General features: G+C 45.8%; 1 protein-coding gene across 2 annotated transcripts in view; it reads right to left on the reverse strand.

Annotated features, from left to right (window-relative positions):
* BTD (biotinidase) overlaps positions 1–21312 on the reverse strand; it is a 62183-nt gene that overhangs the window by 7569 nt on the left and 33302 nt on the right. For both annotated transcript variants that reach the window (XM_079923335.1, XM_079923334.1), the window contains exons 2-3: positions 12289–12553; positions 7673–7822 (exon numbers count right to left, since the gene is read on the reverse strand). In XM_079923335.1, coding sequence (XP_079779461.1) covers positions 7673–7822; positions 12289–12549 — 411 coding nt within the window. In that variant the 5' untranslated portion in view covers positions 12550–12553. The remainder of the gene's footprint in view (positions 1–7672; positions 7823–12288; positions 12554–21312) is intronic.

Genomic DNA, 21312 nt, shown 5'->3' on the forward strand with positions numbered 1-21312 from the left:
GTGAAAGAGAAAAGGTTCCCACACTCTGGGAAGCCCCTTCACTGGAGAGGAGAATCAGCCAGGCCACTGCCCTGCACTCCTCAGCCTGAGACGTGCATCCACTGGTATGTGCTGGGGCTGGGTGCTGAAACTCAGGCTTCAGAGGACAGACCTGGGGAGAGCACTGCGGTTGGCTGCAGAGACAGCCTGAAGGGGCTGGAGTGTGGTACGGGCTGCAACCAGCGGTATACATGGAGGAAGCCCGGGCCCTCCATAGAAGCAAAGGGCCTTTGTTAAGGAGCGCGGAAGGGAGGGGCGAGCCTGCCACAGTAGCCTCACTTTCGGCATGCTCATGGCAGGTGTGCGCCGCCACTGAAACCCCATTGTCAACACGCATGTCAGCAAAGCGAGGGATGGGGCCCACCACAGCAGCCTCTTTCTCCATGCGCTCTGGGAGCGTGCTAGTGGGTTGCCCACATGCAGAGGTAGGGCTGAAATCTGAGCCCTCTCCCTGTGGCTGTGCAGATTTACCCTACTGGGGCCTGCTTTGTAAACTCAGCACCTGAGGGACACCCAAGTGGACAATGGGTGTTCCCGTGGCAGGAACAGGACTGGCCTTAGCATCTGTGGGCTTTGTGGGTGCATGTACATAGAGGCTGGGCCAGGGTCTGGGCTGCTTCCATAGCTCCCACAGCAGGTCCAGGTGTGTGACTACTGCAGTCTTGGTACCTGACTTCAATGGATTTGCACTGGTAGCCTTGTGAAAACAATGCCTGAGGGACATCAGGGCTGACTGCCAGCATTCCCAAGGTTGAGATGGGGCTGAAGGCAGTGCCAACAACAGTGTACTTTGTAAGCATACAATAGGTGACACCACAGAGCACCCTTACGGGTGAACAGCTCTGGCAGAGGAATATTCAGTGGGTCCTCTCCCAGTGGGAGCACTCCAATCCTGCCTACTTCATACCCCAGCTCAGAAATGGATCCTAGGGGCTTCTACTCCAACAACTAGGGAGAAGACCCTGCTCAATACCCAGTGCAGGCTCTGGTCACCACACCACCACCACACCTCCTGTCAAGGGCATAACGGCCAGCACACACTGAGGAAAAGAGGTCGCAGGCATTCATAGTGAAAACAGCCCTCATACCAAAAAATATTAAACCCACACAGGCTACACAGGGACACTCCCACATAAAAATAGCCTTCCAGGACCACAGTAGATAATTGTTTCTCCCAAACTCACAGAGTAAGAGAAACATAAGTAAAATAAAGAAGCAGAGGAGCCACTCCCAATTAAAAGATCAAGAGAATTCCCCTGAAAGAACAAACAATGAAACAGATCTCTTTAACAGACACCAGGTTCAAAAAGGAGATAATGAAAATACTAAAGGAATTAAGAAGGACTATTGATAGAAATGCAGATTACTGTAAAAAGGAACTAGAAACAATAAAGAGGAGCTAAGAAAAATTAGAAAACTCATTTGCCCAGACAAAAGCTGAGCTAAAGGCAATGAACAGCAGATTGAATAATGCAGAAGAACAAATAAATGATCCAGAAGGTAGAATAATGGAAATCACCCAATCAGAACAGCAGACAGAAAGCCAGATTAGAAAAAATGAAAGCAATATAAAAGACCTATGGGATAATGTAAAACATGCCAATCTACACATAATAGGGAGTCTAGAGGAAAAGAAAGAGAAAAGGGGATCGAAAATGTATTTGAAGAAATTACGGCTGAAAACTTCCCAAACCTAAAGAAAGAAACAGATATCCAGGCACAGGAAGCACAGAGGGTCCCAAACAAGGTGAACCAAAACAGACCTACACCAAGACATACTATAAGTAAAAAGGCAAAAGTCAAAGATAGAGGATTCTAAAGGCAGCAAGAGAAAAACAGAGTTCCTTACAAGGGAACCCCTAAAAGGCTACCAGCTGATTTCTCTACAGAAAAGCTGCAGGCCAGAAGGGAGTGGCAAGCTGCAACCTAGGATACTCTACCTAGCAAGATTATCATTTAGAATAGAAGGAGAGAGAAAGACTTTCCCAGACAAGCAAAAGCTAAAAGAATACAGCAGTAGTAAACCTATCCAAAGGGAAATATTGAAAGGTCTTCTCTAAATAGAAAAGAAGAAGGAATCTATAGGAAAGAGGAAAATCGCAATTGGAAAATAAATCACTTAAATAAGCCAGTACACAGATTAAAATAAAAATGATAACCACAATGAACAGCAAACAGATGAATATGAAGGTGTAAAATCATAAAATAATTAAAATCATAAAATGTGAAAGAGGAGAGTATGAAAACGTAGATTATTTTTCTACAACGTGTTTCAGTCTATATGACTACCAGTCTAAAGCAATTAGATATAGGAAGGGGTTAATGTGCTTGAAATACAGGGTAACCACAAATCAAAAACATACAATATATTCGAAAAAACCAAAAAGAAGAGAACATAAGCATAACACACAAAAAAATCATCAAACTGCGAAAGGGAAAAGAAAAAGGAACAAAGAAGAAATTAAAAAATCAAGTAGAAAACAAGTTCTAAAGTGGCAATAAATACATATCTATCAATAATTACCTTAAATGTCAGTGGACTAAATGCTCCAATCAAAAGACACAGAGTGGAAGATTGGGTTAAAAAACAAGAGCCTACAATATGCTGCTTACAAGAGACTCACTTTAGGGCAAAGGACACACAGGTTGAAAGTGAGGGGGTGGAAAAATATTTCATGCAGACAGAAATGACAGGAAAACAAGGGTCACAATACTCATATCAGACAAAACAGATTTTAAAACAAGGGCCATAAAGAAAGATAAAGAAGGACTCTATATAATGACAAAAGGATCAATACAAGAAGATACTACACTCATCAACATATATGCACCCAATACAGGAGCAGCCAAATACATAAAACAAATACAGACATAAAGGGAGAAACTGACAGGAGCACAATAATAGGAGACTTTAACACCCCACTCACATCAATGGACAGATCTTCTAGACAGAAAATCAATATGGCAACAGAGATCCTAAATGATAACAATCGAAAAGTTGGACTTAATTGATATTTTCAGGACATTAAATTTTTAAAAAATGCATTCTTTTCAAGTGCACATGGAACACTCTCTAGGATTGACACCATACTAGGGCACAAAATAAGCCTCAGCAAATTTAAGAGGACAGAAATTATTTCAAGCATCTTTTCTGACCACAATGGCATGAAACTAGAAATCAACCCCAGAAAAAAAAAATGAGAAAAGACAATTACATGGAGACTAAACAACATGCTACTAAAGCCAATGGGTCAACAATGAAATCAAAGAAGAAATTAAAAAATACCTTGAGGCAAATGACAATGAAAACACAACCATACAAAATCTATGGGATGGGCTTCCCTGGTGGCGCAGCAGTTGAGAGTCCGCCTGCCGATGCAGGGGACACAGGTTCGTGCCCCAGTCCGGGAAGATCCCACATGCCGTGGAGCGGCTGGGCCCGTAAGCCACGGCCGCTGAGCCTGTGCATCCGGAGCCCGTGCTCCACAACAGGAGAGGCCACAACAGTGAGAGGCCTGCGTACCGCAAAAAAAAAAAAAAAAAAAAAATCTGTGGGATAGAGCAAAAGCAGTTCTTAGAGGGAAGTTCATAGTGATACAGGCCTTCCTCAAAAAACAAGAAAAATATCAAACAACCTAACCTACCACCTAAAAGAATTAGGAAAAGAAGGGCAAACAAAACCTAAAGTCAGCAGAAGGAAGGAAATAGTAAAGATCAGAGAGGAAAATGAATAAAATGGAGATTAAAAAACAATAGAAAAAAATCAATAAAACCAAGAGCTGGTTCTTTGAAAGGGTAAACAAAATCAACAAACCTCTGCTCAGGCTCACTAAGAAGAAAAGAGAGGGGACCCAAATAAACAAAATATGAAATGAAAAAGGAGAAATAACAATCAATACTGCTGAAATACAGAAAACCATAAGAGAATACTATGAACAATTATACGCCAACAAATTGGACAACTTAGAAGAAATGGACAAGTTTCTAGAATCATACAGGCCACCAAAACTGAATCAAGAAGAAATAGAAAATTTGAACAGACTGATCACTACAAGTGAAATAGAATGTGTAATAAAAAAAAAAAAAAAGAAAACTTCCTACAAACAAAAGTCCAGGACCAGATGGCTTCACTGGGGAATTCTGCCAAACATACAAAAAATAACCTATACTGATCCTTCTCAAACTCTTCCAAAAGATTGAAGAGGAGGGGCTGCTCACAAAGACATTCTATGAAGCCACCATCACCCTGATACCAAAACCAGACGAAGCCACTACCAAGTAAGAAAATTACAGGCCATTATCTTTGAGGAATATAGATGCAAAAATTCTCAACAAAGTATTAGCAAACTGAATCCAACAACACATAAAAAAGATCATGCACCACAACCAAGTTGGCTTCATCTCAGGGTCACAAGGATGGTTCAGTATACACAAATCAATGTGATACATCACATCAACAAAAGACAAAAAACACATGATCATCTCAATAGATGCAGAAAAAGCATTTGATAAAATTCAACATCCATTCATGAAAAAAACTCTCACTAAAGTTGGTATAGAGGGAATATATCTCAACATAATAAAAGCTTTTTATGACAAACCCACAGCCAATATAATACTCAAAGGTGAAAAGCTGAAAGCCTTCCCGCTAAAATCTGGAACAAGACAGGGATGCCCACTCTCACCACCTGTAGTCAACATAGTACTGGAAGTCCTAGCCACAGCAATCAGACAGGAAAAAGAAATAGAAAGTATCCGAATTGGAAGGTAAGAGGTAAAACTGTCATTATGTGCAGATGACATACTATATATATATAGTCTATAGTAACACTAAAGACTCCACACAGAAACTACTAGAACTGATAAATGAATTCAGCCAGGTAGCAGGATACAAGATTAACATACAGAAATCAGTTGCATTTCTGTACACTAAAAATAAATTATCAGAAAGGGAATGTAAAAAAAAAATCCCTTTTAAAAGTGCATCCAAAAAAAAAAAAAAAAACCTTAGGAATAAACCTGACCAAGGAGGTGAAAGACTTATATGCTGAGAACTATAAAATATTAATAAAGGAAATTGAAGATGATTTAAAGAAATGGAGGGACTTCCCAGGTGGCGCAGTGGTTAAGAATCCACCTGCCAATGCAGGGGACATGGGTTCGAGCCTTGGTCCGGGAAGATCCCACACGCTGCGGAGCAAACTAAGCCCGTGAGTCATAACTACTGAGCCTGCGCTCTAGAGCCTGCAAGCCACAGCTACTGAGCCCATGAGCTGCAACTACTGAAGCCTGCACGCCTAGAGCCCTTGCTCTGCAACAAGAGAAGCCACTACAATGAGAAGCCCGTGCACAATGAAGAGTAGCCCCTGCTCGCCATAACTAGAGAAAGCCCATGTGCAGCAACAAAGACCAAACACAGCCAAAAATAAATAATTTTTAAAAAATAATTTTAAAAAATAAAGAAATGGAAAGATATCCCATGCTCTTGGATTGGAAGAATTAATATTGTTAAAATGGCCATACCACCCAAAGCAATCTACAGATTTAATGCAATCCCTATCAAATTACCCATGACATTTTTTCACAGAACTAGAACAGATAAGCCTAAAATTTATATAGAACCATAAAAGACCCAGAATTGCCAAAGCAATCCTGAGGAAAAAGAACAAAGCTGGAGGCATAACCCTCCCAGACTTCAGACAATACTACAAAGCCACAGTAATCAAAACAGTGTGGTCTTGGCACAAAAACAAACATATGGATCAATGGGACAGAACAGGGAGCCCAGTAATAAATCCACACATCTACAGGGAGTTAATCTTCAACAAAGGAGGCAAGAATATACAATGGAGAAAAGACAGTCTCTTCAGCAAGTGGTGTTAGGAAAGCTGGACAGCCACATGTAAATCAATGAAGTTAGAACACATCCTCACACCATACACAAAAATAAACTCAAAATGGCTTAAGGACTTAAATATAAGACGTGACACCATAAAACTCCTCAAAGAGAACATAGGCAAAACATTCTCTGATAGAAATTGTACCACTGTTTTCTTAGGTCAATCTCTCAAGGCAACAGAAATAAAAGCAAAAATAAACAAATGGGACCTATTCAAACTTTATAAGCTTTTCTACAGCAAAGGAAACCATAAACAAAACGAGAAGACAACCTACAGACGAGGATAAAATATTTGCAAATGATGCGACTGACAAGGGCTCAATTTCCAACACATACAAACAGCTCACACAACTCAACAACAAAAAAACAATCCAATCGAAAAATGGGCAGAAGACCTAAACAGACATTTCTCCAAAGAAGACATACAGATGGCCAACAGGCACATCAAAAGATGCTCAACATTTCTAGTTATTAGAGAAATGCAAATCAAGACTACAATGAGGTAGCACCTCACAGCGGTCAGAATGGCCATCATTAAAAAGTCTACAAATAACGAATGCGGGAGAGAGTGTGGAGGAAAAGGAACCCTCTTACACTGTTAGTGGGAATGTAAATGGGTGCATCCACTGTGGAAAACAGTGTGGAGGTTCCTCAAAAAACTAAAAACAGAACTACCACATGATCTAGCAACCCCATTCCTGGGAATATAACCAGACAAAACTATAATTCAAAAAGAAACATGCATCCCTGTGTTCACAGCAGACTATTCACAGTAGCCAAGACATGGAAACAATCTAAATGTCCATCGACAGATGAATGGATAAAGAAAATGTGGTATGTGTGTATAGATATATACACATATACATATATACATACACACAATGGAATACTACTCAACCATAAAAAGAATGAAATAATGCCATTTGCAGCAACATGGATGGACCTGGAGATTATCATACTAAGTGACGTTAAGTCAGAAAGAGAAAGACAAATACCTTTGATATCATTTATATGGGGAATCTAAAATATGCACAAATGAACTTATCTATGAAACAGAAAGAGACTCACAGATATAAAGAACAGACTTCTGGTTGCCAGGTGGGGCTGGGGAGGGATGAATTGAGAGTTTGGGATTAGCAGATGCCAACTACTATATATAAAATAGATAAACAAGGTCCTACTATACAGCACAGGGAACCATATTCAATATCCTGTGATAAACCATAATGGAAAAGAATATAAAAAATAGTGAATATATGTAAGTATAACTGAATCACTTTGCTGTACAGCAGAAATTAACACAACATTGTAAATCAACTGTACTTCAGTAAAAATAATAAAATTAAAAAATAAAGATGTCAGTATCTATGAGATGCATAGAAAAGAATATAGGTGGATGCACTGACGGCAGTTTGTCTAGAAAGGGAGGTGGCTGAGGGATGGGGTGTGGTGAAGGTGGGCTTTCATTTTATTAACTTCGATTTGTTGTAGAAGCGTATATTCATGCATTTCTTGTGTGATCAACAAATAGAGAACGATCCGCAGATGAGTAAATGCCTCATAATAGCAGACATTTTTAAGTGAATGACTGGCACAGGGAGCTCGGGTTTGGCTCTCAGGCCCCTAAGGGCTCCTGTCACTCTCATTCAACACGTCCTGGCTCTTGGCCCTTGGCTTGGTTCATCTCCGTGAGCCTCCCACCTCCTGAGGAGGAAGTCTGGTCCCCTTACATACTTCCGTGTCATGGAATCGGTGGGGCTCCAGGCATGGGTTCCACCTGACCAAGTAGGGAGGAGGCAGGAAGTCCAAAAACGGGTAAATGGATGTTCTTGTGAAGTTGAATCCATGGATGCCATCTTCTGGAAACACTATAATCTGTACACCCTGCAAGTCAAAACATCAGAAATAGTCCGTTAACAGATAACGGGAAGCACCCCTTCATTCCTCTGACAGCCGTCCTGCAGCTGCTCTGAACCAGGAACCACAGAGGTCCAGACCTGGTAGCTGGGCTCGGCAGGGATCTGAGCCTTGGGGGAGCCGTCTCACTTGGCCTAACTCTGAGGGAAGAAAAACCAGGTCTTCTAGGGACCAGCACTGTACCGAGGGCTGGCCAGGGAAGAAGGTTACAAGTGAGTTTGGATGGGTTTGGAGTTGGTGGTGGTGCCATGGGAGATGGAGCGGCGACTGTAACAGGCCTGAGTATCAGGCTTAGCAGATGTGCTACCTCTAGTCCGGTGGGTGGTTTTCAACCTTCATTGTGCTTCTAAATCAGACAGGGGACTTCTGAAAACACAATCTTTGCTCAGCAGTGATGCTTGGGCCCATCCCTAAAAAGTCTGCTTCAATCAACTGTGGGTGCGGTCCTGGCAACAGGTCCCCACATGATTCTAATGGGCCCCAGTGGGCTGGTGGTTAAAAGTCAAGTGCATTGATTTTAGCATAGGGACCAGGACTTGCTCTAACTTGCATTTCTCCCACCGGGAGTTAGGAGACTCCCGTCAGAGCCCTGACCGCCCTACAGGCCTTCTCCCACACCTGGAGACGCCGGGGGTCCTTGCCTGTGACAGCCCGAGGCTCCCTGTGACAGGGGCAGCAACCTGAGGAAACCCAAACAGGGCAGCCCTCAGCTCCCAGCGCCAGGGCCCCTTCGGCTGCCGCTCTGCACTTGCTCGGCTGAAAATGTTAAGCCTGGAGCAGCATCACCCCACAGTGAAAGGTGGAGGAGGATGGCGGAGCAGGCATGAATAATCTAAAATCACAGGCAATTTGAGTCACTATTTCTGGAATGCACTGCAAACTCCTTATAATTTTTTTCCTGGTTATAAAAAATTTTTCAAAAGTTTCAGTGTAGAAAATTTGGAAAACACAACATAAAGGAAGAATTCATAATCCTATATCATGAAGATACTTATTGTTAACACCTTGCCTCTTTTCATTTTTTCCCCCTCTCTGTATAGGTGTGTGCGTGTATAATTGAGACAATAATAAACATACGGTTTTCCACCTTGACCCTCTCGCTACAGAGCATCAAGACTACAAAGATACCTTCAGAAATATCGCTTGTATTATATGCTGGATTATATTTAAGAGGACACCGCAGTTTATCCTCTGTTATTGGGCATTTGAATTGTTCCCAACTTTTTGTAATAAAAAAACTGTGGTGACCATCTGTGTACAGGGTGCTCAAAACACTTCCTGAATGAGCGTTGTACACAAATCTTTGATTGGAGCTCTGATTATTTCTTTAGAATAAAGGCTTATAAGTGAAAATACTGAGTCAAGTGTATGAAAAATTTTAAATTCTTAATATACGTTGCCAAGTAGCTTTCCAGAAAGCTTACAGCAATGTACACTCCCTCCAGCAGAATACGAGACTGGTCATCTTATTGCACATTAGAAAGAAAAATGATCACAAACTTGGAAATAAAGCAAGATGAAGAATTTATGTATACATTCTTTGTATACATGTATCTTTCTACAATATACCAGGGTACTGACAAGCACACTCGAGGATTATCCATCTAGTGAATGTATCACTGTTTGACTTTGCTATTTAATAAAACACCCTAAACATGACAGTTTTATTGCCCTGTACGACATTAGCCTGTTTTGTATCTATTAGCAGATTCATCTCAACATTCATTTGACTGATGGATACACTCACATCTGTTCCTCAAGTTATCTTTTGAACCAGCTTTACCATCTTGCTGGTTCCTGAGTTAATTAATGAGTTAAATAAGAGCTTTGACACATGTCCATTCTTCTCTATGTGTAAGAGTCATGTTTCTAACTTTCTGAAAATTATACTTGGACACATGTTTTCCTTTATTAAAAACACAACTTTGAAAGCACAGAATGGTTTCCTATGGACATTAACAGTTATGGATACATATTAGATCAATATTCAAATTAAATTGTGTTTCCTGAATATACATCTGCCCAGAATGAGGAGTCAGACTTGAGCCGGGACAGAACTTTGGGTCTGATGTGATTACTCATCCATTCTAGGAAGGAATTTGCATTCCTGATAAAGGGCTTGAGCAATTTTCTGACAGACCAGTGAGCTCAAGAACTCCTGGGGAATTCCGGGTGCCAACCCAGCTGACCACCCAGCCTAATATCTTTAAGCGCAACTCCTTTTCTTCCCTGTAAATGAAAGAACTCAAGCGAGAACTCATTTAATTGGCCTGCGGGAACCTCTGCCCTTATAGCAAGTTTGATATAAAACTTTGACACATGCATGGCATCAACCTGTGTTAGAGGTTACTTTAACACATATAACCACGTAGGGGAGCCGAGATGTCTGTAAGCCCTAAAAAATGACTGGATCAGCAGCTTTGTACCTGCTCCTGGACCACAAACAGAGAAGGAATGATGCCTGCTGGCAGCATGGGTTCAAGAAAAACATATGTTTCATTTGGGGGCAGGTGATTAAAATGCAGGGGAAAACTGCAGTCACAGTCTCTGGGTTTCAGTACGGCATCTGCCACGTGTCTTAGCGTGGTCTTGTGGACAGGATGGAGAAGAAGGGGGTGACATTTCAGCTGCCTGCAAGCCAACACCTCCGTGCAGAGAACGGACCTGTGTCAGGAGGAGGCCTGCCGGCACAGGCTGGTATGTTTTTACACCGGCTTCGGTGCAGACACAAATGAGGTATGTCCCAGAAGTGTGAATGACGTGAAGGTAACTGATATGCAGGATGTCTGTCAGTGAAGATCCCCAAATAGCCCACCAGGATGAAATTTAATGGCACTAATGTGAGGCTTTGCTCTCGGGTTAAATAAATTAACCTTACAAGTACAGGACAGCCATGGCAGCGTGTGTGTGTGTGTGTGAAAAGGGCTCAGGGGCTTTGGCTGACAGCAAGCGCCTGATGAACCCACAGCAAGGTGTGGCTGCCAAAAGCTTTCCTTCTGGGGACAACATGTAGAATGAGAACGGTGGCAGGTTTCCTCCGCCCTGCCCTCGACAAAACCACGTGCAGCTCAGGGCACAGACGTAACCCGGAAAGTCTTGGGGGACAGGGCTGGAACCGCAACCCTCGAGGAACTGTGGATAGGACTGGAGAGACAGCCTGGGAGAGATGCTGGGGCCGTCCTCAGATCTGGGAAAGATGGCATGTGTGGGATGGGATTCAGTCTGTTCTGTTTGGCTAGGAGGACAGGACGATGGGTGGCAGTTACAAGGAGGCTGACTGTTGTTCATGGAAAGGAAGCCCTTTCCAGAAGTTCCCACTGTCCTCAAGTGGACAGTGAGTCCTGGGCCACTGGAGGCGTCCAGGGGAAGCTGGACGTCGGGCTGGGAAAAAAAGAGCAGTGTCACCCATCAGAACAGATGGACCGGGCCTTTAAGCGCCCTTCCAGCATTTGTGTGTTACATATATAGGTACTACAGGCTACATTTTAAAAGGTAGCGACGGCCAGTGGTTGTCCAGGCAGTGCTGACCACCCTGAACAGAGACAGGGGCTGTTTGGGCAGGACCTGCAGGCACCACAGGTCTGCCCGCTTAACTCACAGACACGGCCGTTCTGCTCGCAGGGAGCCCGCCTGCTGCCCGGGCAGGGCAGAGCGGGGCTTCCTCAAGCAGCCGGGCAGGTCCCCCCCCACCCCTGCCGGGGCTCAAGGCCAGACTGCCCTCCCAGCAGGGCATTTTCCTACAGAGACTTCTGGCTCCCACACCTCCCCGTCTGCCCCACCCTTCCCGGCAGGAGCGGAAAAGGGGCCGCGCAGGAAGCCTTCACAAAGGCGGCACCGGCGTCCTTTGTCTGCTGGGCTGGGTTCTGTCTGGACTGAGCTCTCAGGCTTCGGGGTCTGGCGCGGGGACCAGAAAGGAGCCCCACGTCATCGGGAGGCAGCAAACACAGCTCTGGGGCCGCTTGAAAGCCTCCGAGAGCACGAGAGGCCATCGTGCCTGCTGGCTTTCAGATGTTTATGCACATCTGAATCCACCGGGGAACCTCAAAAAATCCCAGTGCCCCGACGTGCTCCCCAGCTGACTCTGCAGGCGTGGGGGCCGGGCACACACATTTGTTTACAAGCACCCGAGCGATTCTTCTGGCGCTGCCACGTGCCTGGCCCTGGGCTTCCCAGGCCGGAGGGGAAGCATCACCTGGGGAATCTTGCTAAAATGTACCTTCTGACTCAGCAAGTCTAGGGCAGGCCCCAAATTCTGCACTCCTCCCAGCCCTGGAGGGTCTGCTGATGCAGACCACCCTCTCATAGCAGGACTCCAGCCAACGGACTCATTCAGCTCATCTTTACCGGCCGGGCTGATTTCCCAGAGGGAAACGCAACACCAAGGGCTAATCTGCCCTGCTCTGCAAACAAGCTGACCCGGGAGCGCTTCTTGCCTTTTGGGCTGCGATCGTCACTTGCTGTTCATAGATGTCGAGGTTCTGGTTCATGAGCTCCAAGGCCTGCTTGCGGCTGGTGAGGGCCAGCGGGTTCGGGCTCAGGATGGACCGGTGCTCGTACACGGCAGCCACGTACTGGGCAGCCTGGTTACGCTCAGCCGGGCAGCGCTCCTCGGCCTGGGCCCCCAGGGCAGCCACGCAACAGCCGCAGAGGAGAAGAGCAAGCTGACGGCCGGCTCCAGACATAATGCAGACCATCAATCTAGAACACAACGGGGCAAGGAGAAAACAGCTGAATCCAGAATCCCACCAAGATTGGGGCTTGCGCAGCTGTGATTGATTAATCCCGGCAATCAGACTCACCGGCTGTGATGCTGCAGCTCAGAGAGTTTCAGGTTCCTAGTAAGAGGGTATGTGTTTCTCTCCAAACACGTAGTGAGTTATGTTTAAAATGGCTCACTGTGTTAACAGTCTGGTTTTAGAACATTTCCACAACAGACCCAATGTTTGCCACGATTTGCTTCCCCAGCAGGACTCTTCTAGTTGCACACTTCAGATTTAGGCAATAATAACTATTCTAATTATTTTAGAAAACTCTGTGACATACCCCACACCCCACCGCCTGCCCTCAGTACACACAAACATACTACAGGTCAGCCATCTATACCAGCTGGGACTGTCGTGGTCCTGATAATACAGCTCGGCTATCTTAGCCATAAAAACCTGATGGATCACAATTCTCCCTGCCTTTCTCTGGTTAGTGATGAATATGAAGCGTAAGCCTCCCTTTACCCAGCCCCACATTCTTTAACTTGGTGCAGAGAAACTGCTGACTTCTACTTAAATGCCAGTTTATGGACCGTCAAAAAGAAGTCTCCCCATCAAAGCATGACTTTTTCCCCCTCCTTGAACTTGAGAATTGCCATTGCACACCATCTCCTTCTCAACCTCTGTCTCTGGGACTCCAAAACTCCTGCTCAAAAAAAGCATACTCACTGGAAATAAAATCCCTTTGCAGTAATAAAATGCAACTTTCTAGAAAAGAAACTAGAATTTTCCAGAAAGTAAACTCAGCTTTGTAGCTCCTACTGTAAGAGATTAGAAGTAAACTTTCAATGACACTTCTGTGTGCCGTTTTTTCCCAAGAATAGGCATTTTAATTTCTAAAAGTTATGTGTCACTGGGTGTTTTTACACACAGTTCTGCCTTGAAAATCGGCTTGGCCTCCCAGCCACAGTCCCTCCCCAAGCACACAGACTTGCCAGGCAGTGCCAAGGCCAGGCCCCATGCTCCGTGGAGATGCGCCCGGGCCAACCAATTGCCCAGGAATCCAACTAAATGTCAAGACAGCAGAGACAAATCGAGGAACCACACTGCTGCTCTTTAAAGACAAAATGCCACCCTGCCCAAGTCTGACTCAGAACCCCCGTGTTTGCATTTCAAAACCAGACCCCCCAGGCCGCCACAAATTTCTTTTTCTCTCAAAGTTCCAGAAACAAAAGCAACCATAAGTATTTTCAGCAGCAGACCACGGACTCGGGGTGCTCAGTCAGAATCCCCGCAAACTCAGGTACTTCTCAGGGTGGGCAGCGCTCTCCATCCCAACCCCGCCCTGTCTCAAACTGTCACTTCTCTCCTCAGGGAAGAAATGTTCCATCCAAATGCCAGGCGTGCTGCCGTCAGTCTGGGGCACTGTCAGCGGTGTTGGAAGATCAGATCAAGAGGCCTTTGAGTGAGCAGCCATGAGCTTTTGAGTAGAAACGGAAGTATAACTGATAAGCTCTCTTATCTGAATTTTGCCTCTGAAGACCAGCAATGAATAATTTATTTTGAATTGTATTTTATTTTTTTTATACAGCAGGTTCTTATTAGGTATCTATTTTATACCTATTAATGTGTATATGTCAATCCCGATCTCCCAATTCATCCCCCCAGCCCCGCTTTCCCCCCTTGGTGTCCATACGTTTGTTCTCTACATCTGTGTCTCTATTTCTGCCCTGCAAACCGGTTCATCTGTACCATTTTTCTAGCTTCCACATATATGCGTTAATATACGGTATTTGTTTCTCTCTTTCTGACTTCCTTCACTCTGTATGACAGTCTCTACATCCCAGCAGGGAATAATTTTTAAAGTCTCAAAATCGGTTTCCCATTCCAGCTCTGGTTTCAGAATGATGATAAATGGGGAGTGGTTTGAGGGGAAAACTTTCATCTTCAAAGTCAAATTCGCAATATTTCTAAAGTATAAGGCCATGGCCTCACTAAGAGGGGGGAAACAAGGCTGGGTGGTGGGGGGAGCACATGAACCAGGACCCGGTGGGGGCAGGTCAGGAGGTCCTGGAGCTGAGAGCGGCGTTTGCGGGGTCCTCCTTCCTCAGCTAAGAGCTGCATGCCGCTGATGTGGGGACAAAGAACATTCGTTTAAATCTCAGGGACTGGGCTTCCCTGGCGGCGCAGTGGTTGAGAGTCCGCCTGCCAATGCAGGGGGCACGAGTTCGAGCCCTGGTCTGGGAAGATCCCACATGCCGTGGAGCAACTAAGCCCGTGCGCCACAGCTACTGAGCCCGCGTGCCATAACTACTGAAGCCCACGCACAGCAATGAAGACCCAAGGCAGCCATAAATAAATAAATAAATAAAATCTCAGGGCCTTGCAGTCCAGCAAAACAAGGAAATTGCGGAACCAGCAAGATATCCCCTTTCTTTCTATTTTGAGAAAATAAATTTAGATTATTTACAAAAAGAGCCTGGTAGGAGAGCCGTGAGTGGCAATCATTTCTGCGTGAACAGAGGTAGGTCAATAATAAGGGGTTATGCAGATTCAGCCAGGTATTCCCCCTTGAAAGAAGCAAGCCTGATGAGGTAGGAGAGAATGAGTCATTAAAATAAAAATAGGCACCACAGTGCACCCTTGCTGAAGAGTGGTGTTCTGGTTTTCCCTCTCTTCCTGGCAGGGGCTTTGAAAGGCCTGGATGGCAGCAGGGGGTGCTGGCAGGCGACAGGATGCAAGGGTACAGGTGGCCCGGTGATGGCTCAGGACGGCGTGCTCACCGAGTGGCTGAGGGGCCGGGGTCTCCCTGGGAGTCATGAGGTTCTTGGCGATCCAGCAACAGATCCACCTGCAGAGCAGGGCAGGGCCTGGACCATAAACAGAATGGTGGCTGGAGATGTGTGCTCAGTCTGAAAAGCTAGCTACGAACCTCCTTCCATCGTAGGCATTTGACGGGAGTCTAAACTCCAGGAAGGGCCCAGCGTGAAGGCACCACCGAGGTGACAGTGTGCTCCCACATCCTGCTTCCTGAGCTCCACTGAGGCGGGGGCGGGAGACGGCAGGGCCGGGAGCGCGCTCACTTCGACATCCACGTGATACCTGCGGAGGTGCAGGCATCGGGGACCCAGCAGTGAAGGCGCCTAGCCCTTCCAAGTGGACCCTCCCCATGTATGCGGAAACTGCCACAATCAACACAGATCGTCCCCCTACTCATGATGGTTCGACTTTACGATGGTGCGAAAGCCATATGCGTTCAGTGGAAACCGTGCTCAGAATTCAGAATGTGGACTTTCCCGGGGGGTCCGGCATGTAGTACGACCCTCTCTCTGATCCTGGGTAGGGCAGCTGCAGCCCCCAGTCACGGGGGTGAGCAACTGATACACTGACAACCATCCCGACCCGCACTCCATTCTGTTCTTCCCTTTCAGTGCAGTATTCCATAAACTCCGTGAAATAGTCAACACTTTATTATAAACTACGCCTTGCGTTAGAGGGTTCTGCCCACGTGCAGGCTAATGTGAGTGTTCTGAGCACGTGTGAGGTGGGCGGGGCTGAGCTGGGATGTCCGGGAGGCTGCGTGTATCAAATGAATTTTTGACCCATGATATTTTCAACTTACGATGGGTTTATTGGGACGTTAACCCCATTGTCATTGCCAACTGACTGCACCTGACGTGTCATTTGGCAATAAGTACGAAGGAGCCATAAAGACGGGGAGGGGGCAGGGAGGGCCTGGCATGGGTGGGGGTAGGTTTTAGACCAGGACGGGCTCCAGGAGAAGCCGGCGTCCGAAGAAGGTGCGAGAGGAGGCCCGTGGGTGCCGGGGGAAGAGGGTTCCAGGCAGCAGGCTGCTCGCTCTAAAGGCCCGAGTGGGAGCTTTCGGGTGGTTCAAGAAACAGCAAGGAGAGCGGTGGGCTGGGACCTGGGACCAGGGACCAGGGACCAGGGACCAAGGACCAGGGACCATGGAAGGCGGCAGAAAATGAAGTCAGAGGGAGATAACCGGCAGCTCCCACAGTGCCGCACTCTCTTCCAGCCTCATCTCCGTGGAGATCCGGTTAAACCCTGGGTCAATCAAGACGCTCCTCTGCTCAGAATTCCCCGCTGCCTGCAGAGTGAGAGCTGAGCCAGGAAATGATTGCTGGGGTGGGGACAGCACTGCTGGAGTGACATCTTCATGCAAAAGCATCCTGGTCTTCTCACCGCCCTACAGAAGCCTCTGCTTCTCCGTTCGTAAAGAAACATGTTCCCCTGACACTAATCCTGGTCAGGAGGGTTCTTATGATCTATGAGGGAAAAAAATCAAAGTCTTAAATTACATGGAAATCTATTTTGTGGAAATTTGGTAACACGTCAATCACTAGATATTTTTACACACAAGGAACTTTTGTTTTCCATCTTGCTAAATGAGTCACCTTGAAAGTAAGCTGTGTTTCCTTCCTAGCCATGCTATTACAATAGTGTCTTTTGCAATAAAATGAAAGGATTATTATGAAGGTATTCTTAATAAGATAATTTCAGAGGCAGGTATATACACTTAAAATTTTATATATAGACATACTGATCGTTTTAATAAAAGATCTTGTCACTCTTGTGAAGGAGAATGACAGCCCCATGATTGGGAAGTTGGCAGAGGAAATGTCATATCCTGTGGAACAAAGCTGAGGGACCAGCTAAGTCGTTAGGAGCGAGCACAGTATGCGCTTCTATGTGTATCTGACAGGATGCCATGAAAAATACTGTTAAGTTCCAAATAGTTCTAAACCCATTCTCATGAGTTTTGTGATTTCCTTGTTTAAATCCTTTTACATAAGCAGGAGAAATGCCCATCTCCATCTAACTTACATAATCTGAATTTAAAGAAACCCCAAAGAGACCTTTATTTCCCAGAAAGCCTCTTGTTCTCTGCCTCTGTGCCTAGTGACCTGGTCCATGACCGGCCCTGGAACAATGTAAAGCCCCCCAGTGTTGTAGCTTGAACAGCTTCGTGCAAACCATCCACCACCAAGACTCTGATGCCTCAGGGGTGTGTGTCAGGTGGCAACTGAGTGAGGGTGATGCTGAGGTTCAAGGCTGAACGTACATGGAACAGTGAGTAAATTACCAGAAACTCCTGGCTGAACTGCTAAATTGTCATTTTTCTTTTACAAACATTCCAGGGGCTTCCCTGGTGGCCCAGTGGTTGAGAGTCTGCCTGCCAATGCAGGGGACACGGGTTCGAGCCCTGGTCTGGGAAGATTCCACATGCCAAGGAGCAACTGGGCCCGTGAGCCACAATTACTGAGCCTGCGCATTTGGAGCCTGTGCTCCGCAACAAGAGAGGCCGCGATAGTGCTAGGCCCCACGCACCGCGATGAAGAGTGGCCCCCGCTTGCCACAACTAGAGAAAGCCCTCGCACAAAAACGAAGACCCAACACTGCCATAAATAAATAAATAAAGCAAACTGTCAACAAGTAAAAATAAACACTATTATAAAACATTCCAGCTGTTACCTCCAAGAAGCGAGTGACATACAAAAGTGTAACCGTGGACCAGGCCTTGGACTGGGGCCCCTTTCTGGTGACGGGAGTAATTTCTCTTAGAACACCGAATGAGCAATCGTGGCACTTGAACCTAAATATGTCACCTTTCTTTTCCTCAAATGGGAAATTACCTTCATTATTTAAGACAAAACTTCCCCCTGAAATGCACAGGTGTTTAATGGAAGAAGTCTCTTTTCTTCACTTGGTTGTGCAGACAGAAAAGAGCGCCCACGAGACTCTGCTCCAAAGAAGAGACCCCTCCAGGTCCGCTACTGCCACCCTGTGGGCCAACGGAGTACCACTTACCCACGTGGGGATTTGCGCTGAAGTGCCGCAAGAGTGGGTCATTCTTAAGCAGTAAATGGATGTTTTTTCCTCCTTTCCGTTCCTAACACCTCATCTATCTCTTTTTTCCCCACCTAACTCTTTTACAGTGAAAAAACTAGACAACATTTGATTTTCCAAGATTTGGGTCTCATGAAAGCTATTTTTTTGTTTGCCATGTTCCTAGGACCTGTTTCATCTTCTGTATTCACAGGTTCTAAATTGGCTGTGATTTCTTACAGCAGCACACCCCATAGATGTGAGTGGGTGTGCAAAGCAATGCAACCCATCCGTAGATGCACAGCACTCTTCACAGGGAAATCTATTGAGGTAAAGGATCCAAAGGGACAAAGTGTCACATGGCTGCCACGTTGCATTTTATGTTACATGTTAATGTTTTCAAACCACTTTAACATCCACTGCTTGATTTTATCTTCCTGTCACATAAAGCAATGAAAGCAGATGGTAAAATTCCATTTTCATGAAGAGGGAATCCTCCAGGACTAGTTAGTGGTGAGAACAGAATGGAAAGCAACTCTCCTGTCTCCTGGTCCAACCCTCCCAGTACATGTTCAAGACGGGGGTAATTTATCAGTCAGACCTTCAAAGACCACTGGGGTGTCTTCATTGCAGCTGCAGCAGAATTCAACAGAAATTCAAAGTACCCTCACAAGGGAGAGACTGGTTGGTCAGACCAGAGCAGTGGTTCTCAAATGGGGACGCTGACGCTGAGGCACCTGAAGGGCTTGAACATGCAGTTCCCTGGACCCCTTGCCCAGAAGTTTTCACTCAGCAGACCTGGGGTAGGGCCCTAGAATATGCATTTTCTAATGAGTTCCCAGGTGATGGTGGTGCTGATACTCCTGGCCTGGGGTCACCTGCAGAGCCACTGGGCTGTAGGGTAAAGGCAGGTACATTCTGACACTATCTTCCCCTTGTGTCAAAGAAAGACATGAGTCAGAATCATCACCTTTATTTCCCAGGTGATTCTCCAACAAAAGGGCTGAGAGAATGTGGGCAGATTTCAAAGTGCTCCCACCACATTAGTGGAAATGACCAGCAAAGTATTTAAATACTCAAACTGGGGGGAAAAAAGTCCCCAGAACAATCTGGTCCAGGTCGGTTAAAGGATTCAGTGCTTGTCTTTGCCTTGACAGGAACATCACTGTAGAACCAGGTTGTTACTGGTTTTCATTTGTTTAAATAAGGTTCCTGATTTTAAAAGACTAGAACAGGGGTAAGAGATAGATATTCCATTAGGTAATTACATAAGATGAATAAAGAAATATGTAGGAATTAAATGAATAAGTAAATAATGTATAATATATTTATAAATTTAAATAAATTTTAATTTAAAATTTTTAACATAATTATTTATAAATATAATTATACATTTATAGGTAATCTGAAAAATCTTCCAATTATATTCTGCAAAAGTGTATCAGATTTCTTCTCAAAAGCTTATCTGGGGCTTCCCTGGTGGCGCAGTGGTTGGGAGTCTGCCTGCCGATGCAGGGGACGTGGGTTCGTGCCCCGGTCGGGGAGGATCCCGTGTGCCGCGGAGCGGCTGGGCCCGTGAGCCATGGCCGCTGAGCCTGCACGTCTTGAGCCTGTGCTCCGCAACGGGAGAGGCCATAACAGTGAGAGGCCCGCGTACCGCAAAAAAAAAAAAAAAAAGCTTATCTGAAATCTTTGGGAGCCAAAAATGAATTGCTGAGGAAGTAAATCTTAAACTGTGGTTCGTAGACCTTGCCCAAGGGAGCAAGGAAAGCACTCAGAGAAGGCTTCCTCGCTGTCCGTCAGTCTTGGGAGAGAAGAACGGTGGGAGCATTTGTAGCTACCCTGCTCTTCTCAGTCCCCTAGAACTATCATCAGGGTCTCTGAAATAAGACTCCATGGGTGTCAGCAAAGAATTGTCTTTCAAAGCCCTTGGGAAGGGCTTCCCTGGTGGCGCAGTGGTTGAGAGTCTGCCTGCCGATGCAGGGGACACGGGTTCGTGCCCCGGTCCGGGAAGATCCCACATGCCGCGGAGCAGCTGGGCCCGTGAGCCATGGCCGCTGAGCCTGCGCGTCTGGAGCCGGTGCTCCGCAACGGGAGAGGCCACAACAGTGAGAGGCCCGCGTACCACAAAAAAAAAAAAAAAAAAAAAAAAAGCCCTTGGGAAATTTCACCCTCATTTCTTTGTTGGACTACCTTCAATTAGAGTCATCTGAAGCAGCACCTTCTAGGGAATGAGGACCTGAAGACTAGACATGGAGAAACACAATCAGCACATGGAAAATACGATGCCCTAGAACCACAGGTCAAATTTTTCAGGGAAGATGTGCTCAGAAGTGAGGGCAATGCAAAGGTTCTTTGTGAATTAAATGTATGGTGGATACAACATCTCTAAGGGCATGGTGGGCCAAACATCATGACACCACGTCCCATCACCTCTGTGCTCTTGTCTGCCAGTGCTTGGGACTAAAACACCCAGATCACAGGACCAGCAAGATGGTGAGGATGCCCTGCATGCAGAGCGTGGAGGACAATGGAATGGGTATTAGAGCCAGGAAACCGTGGTCCCCAAGTCAAAAGAACAATCCCTAACAGGATAGTCTGGAAACACTGAGAATGAATGATAGTAGGAAGAGTGAAAGAAACAACAAAAAAATCTAAGGTCAAACACAGCACTAGAGAAAACATGCCAAAGGCCACCTTCTCCTATGGAGGGTCCAGGAAGTATCTGCTGGGGAGAGGCACAGTCAAGCTCACCAAGAGAGAAACAGCAAAAGGCAGGCAAATGGGTCCAGATGCTGTCCCTCTGAGTACCTGTGGAGGATGCTCTCGACACAAGCATGGTGGCAAGCTGTAGGTGACCCACAGTGCAGTTAGAGGGCAGCACATGATCAAGAATGAGAGTGA

Source organism: Stenella coeruleoalba (assembly GCF_951394435.1).
Source record: "Stenella coeruleoalba genome assembly, chromosome: 5".
Taxonomy (NCBI): Eukaryota; Metazoa; Chordata; class Mammalia; order Artiodactyla; family Delphinidae; genus Stenella; species Stenella coeruleoalba.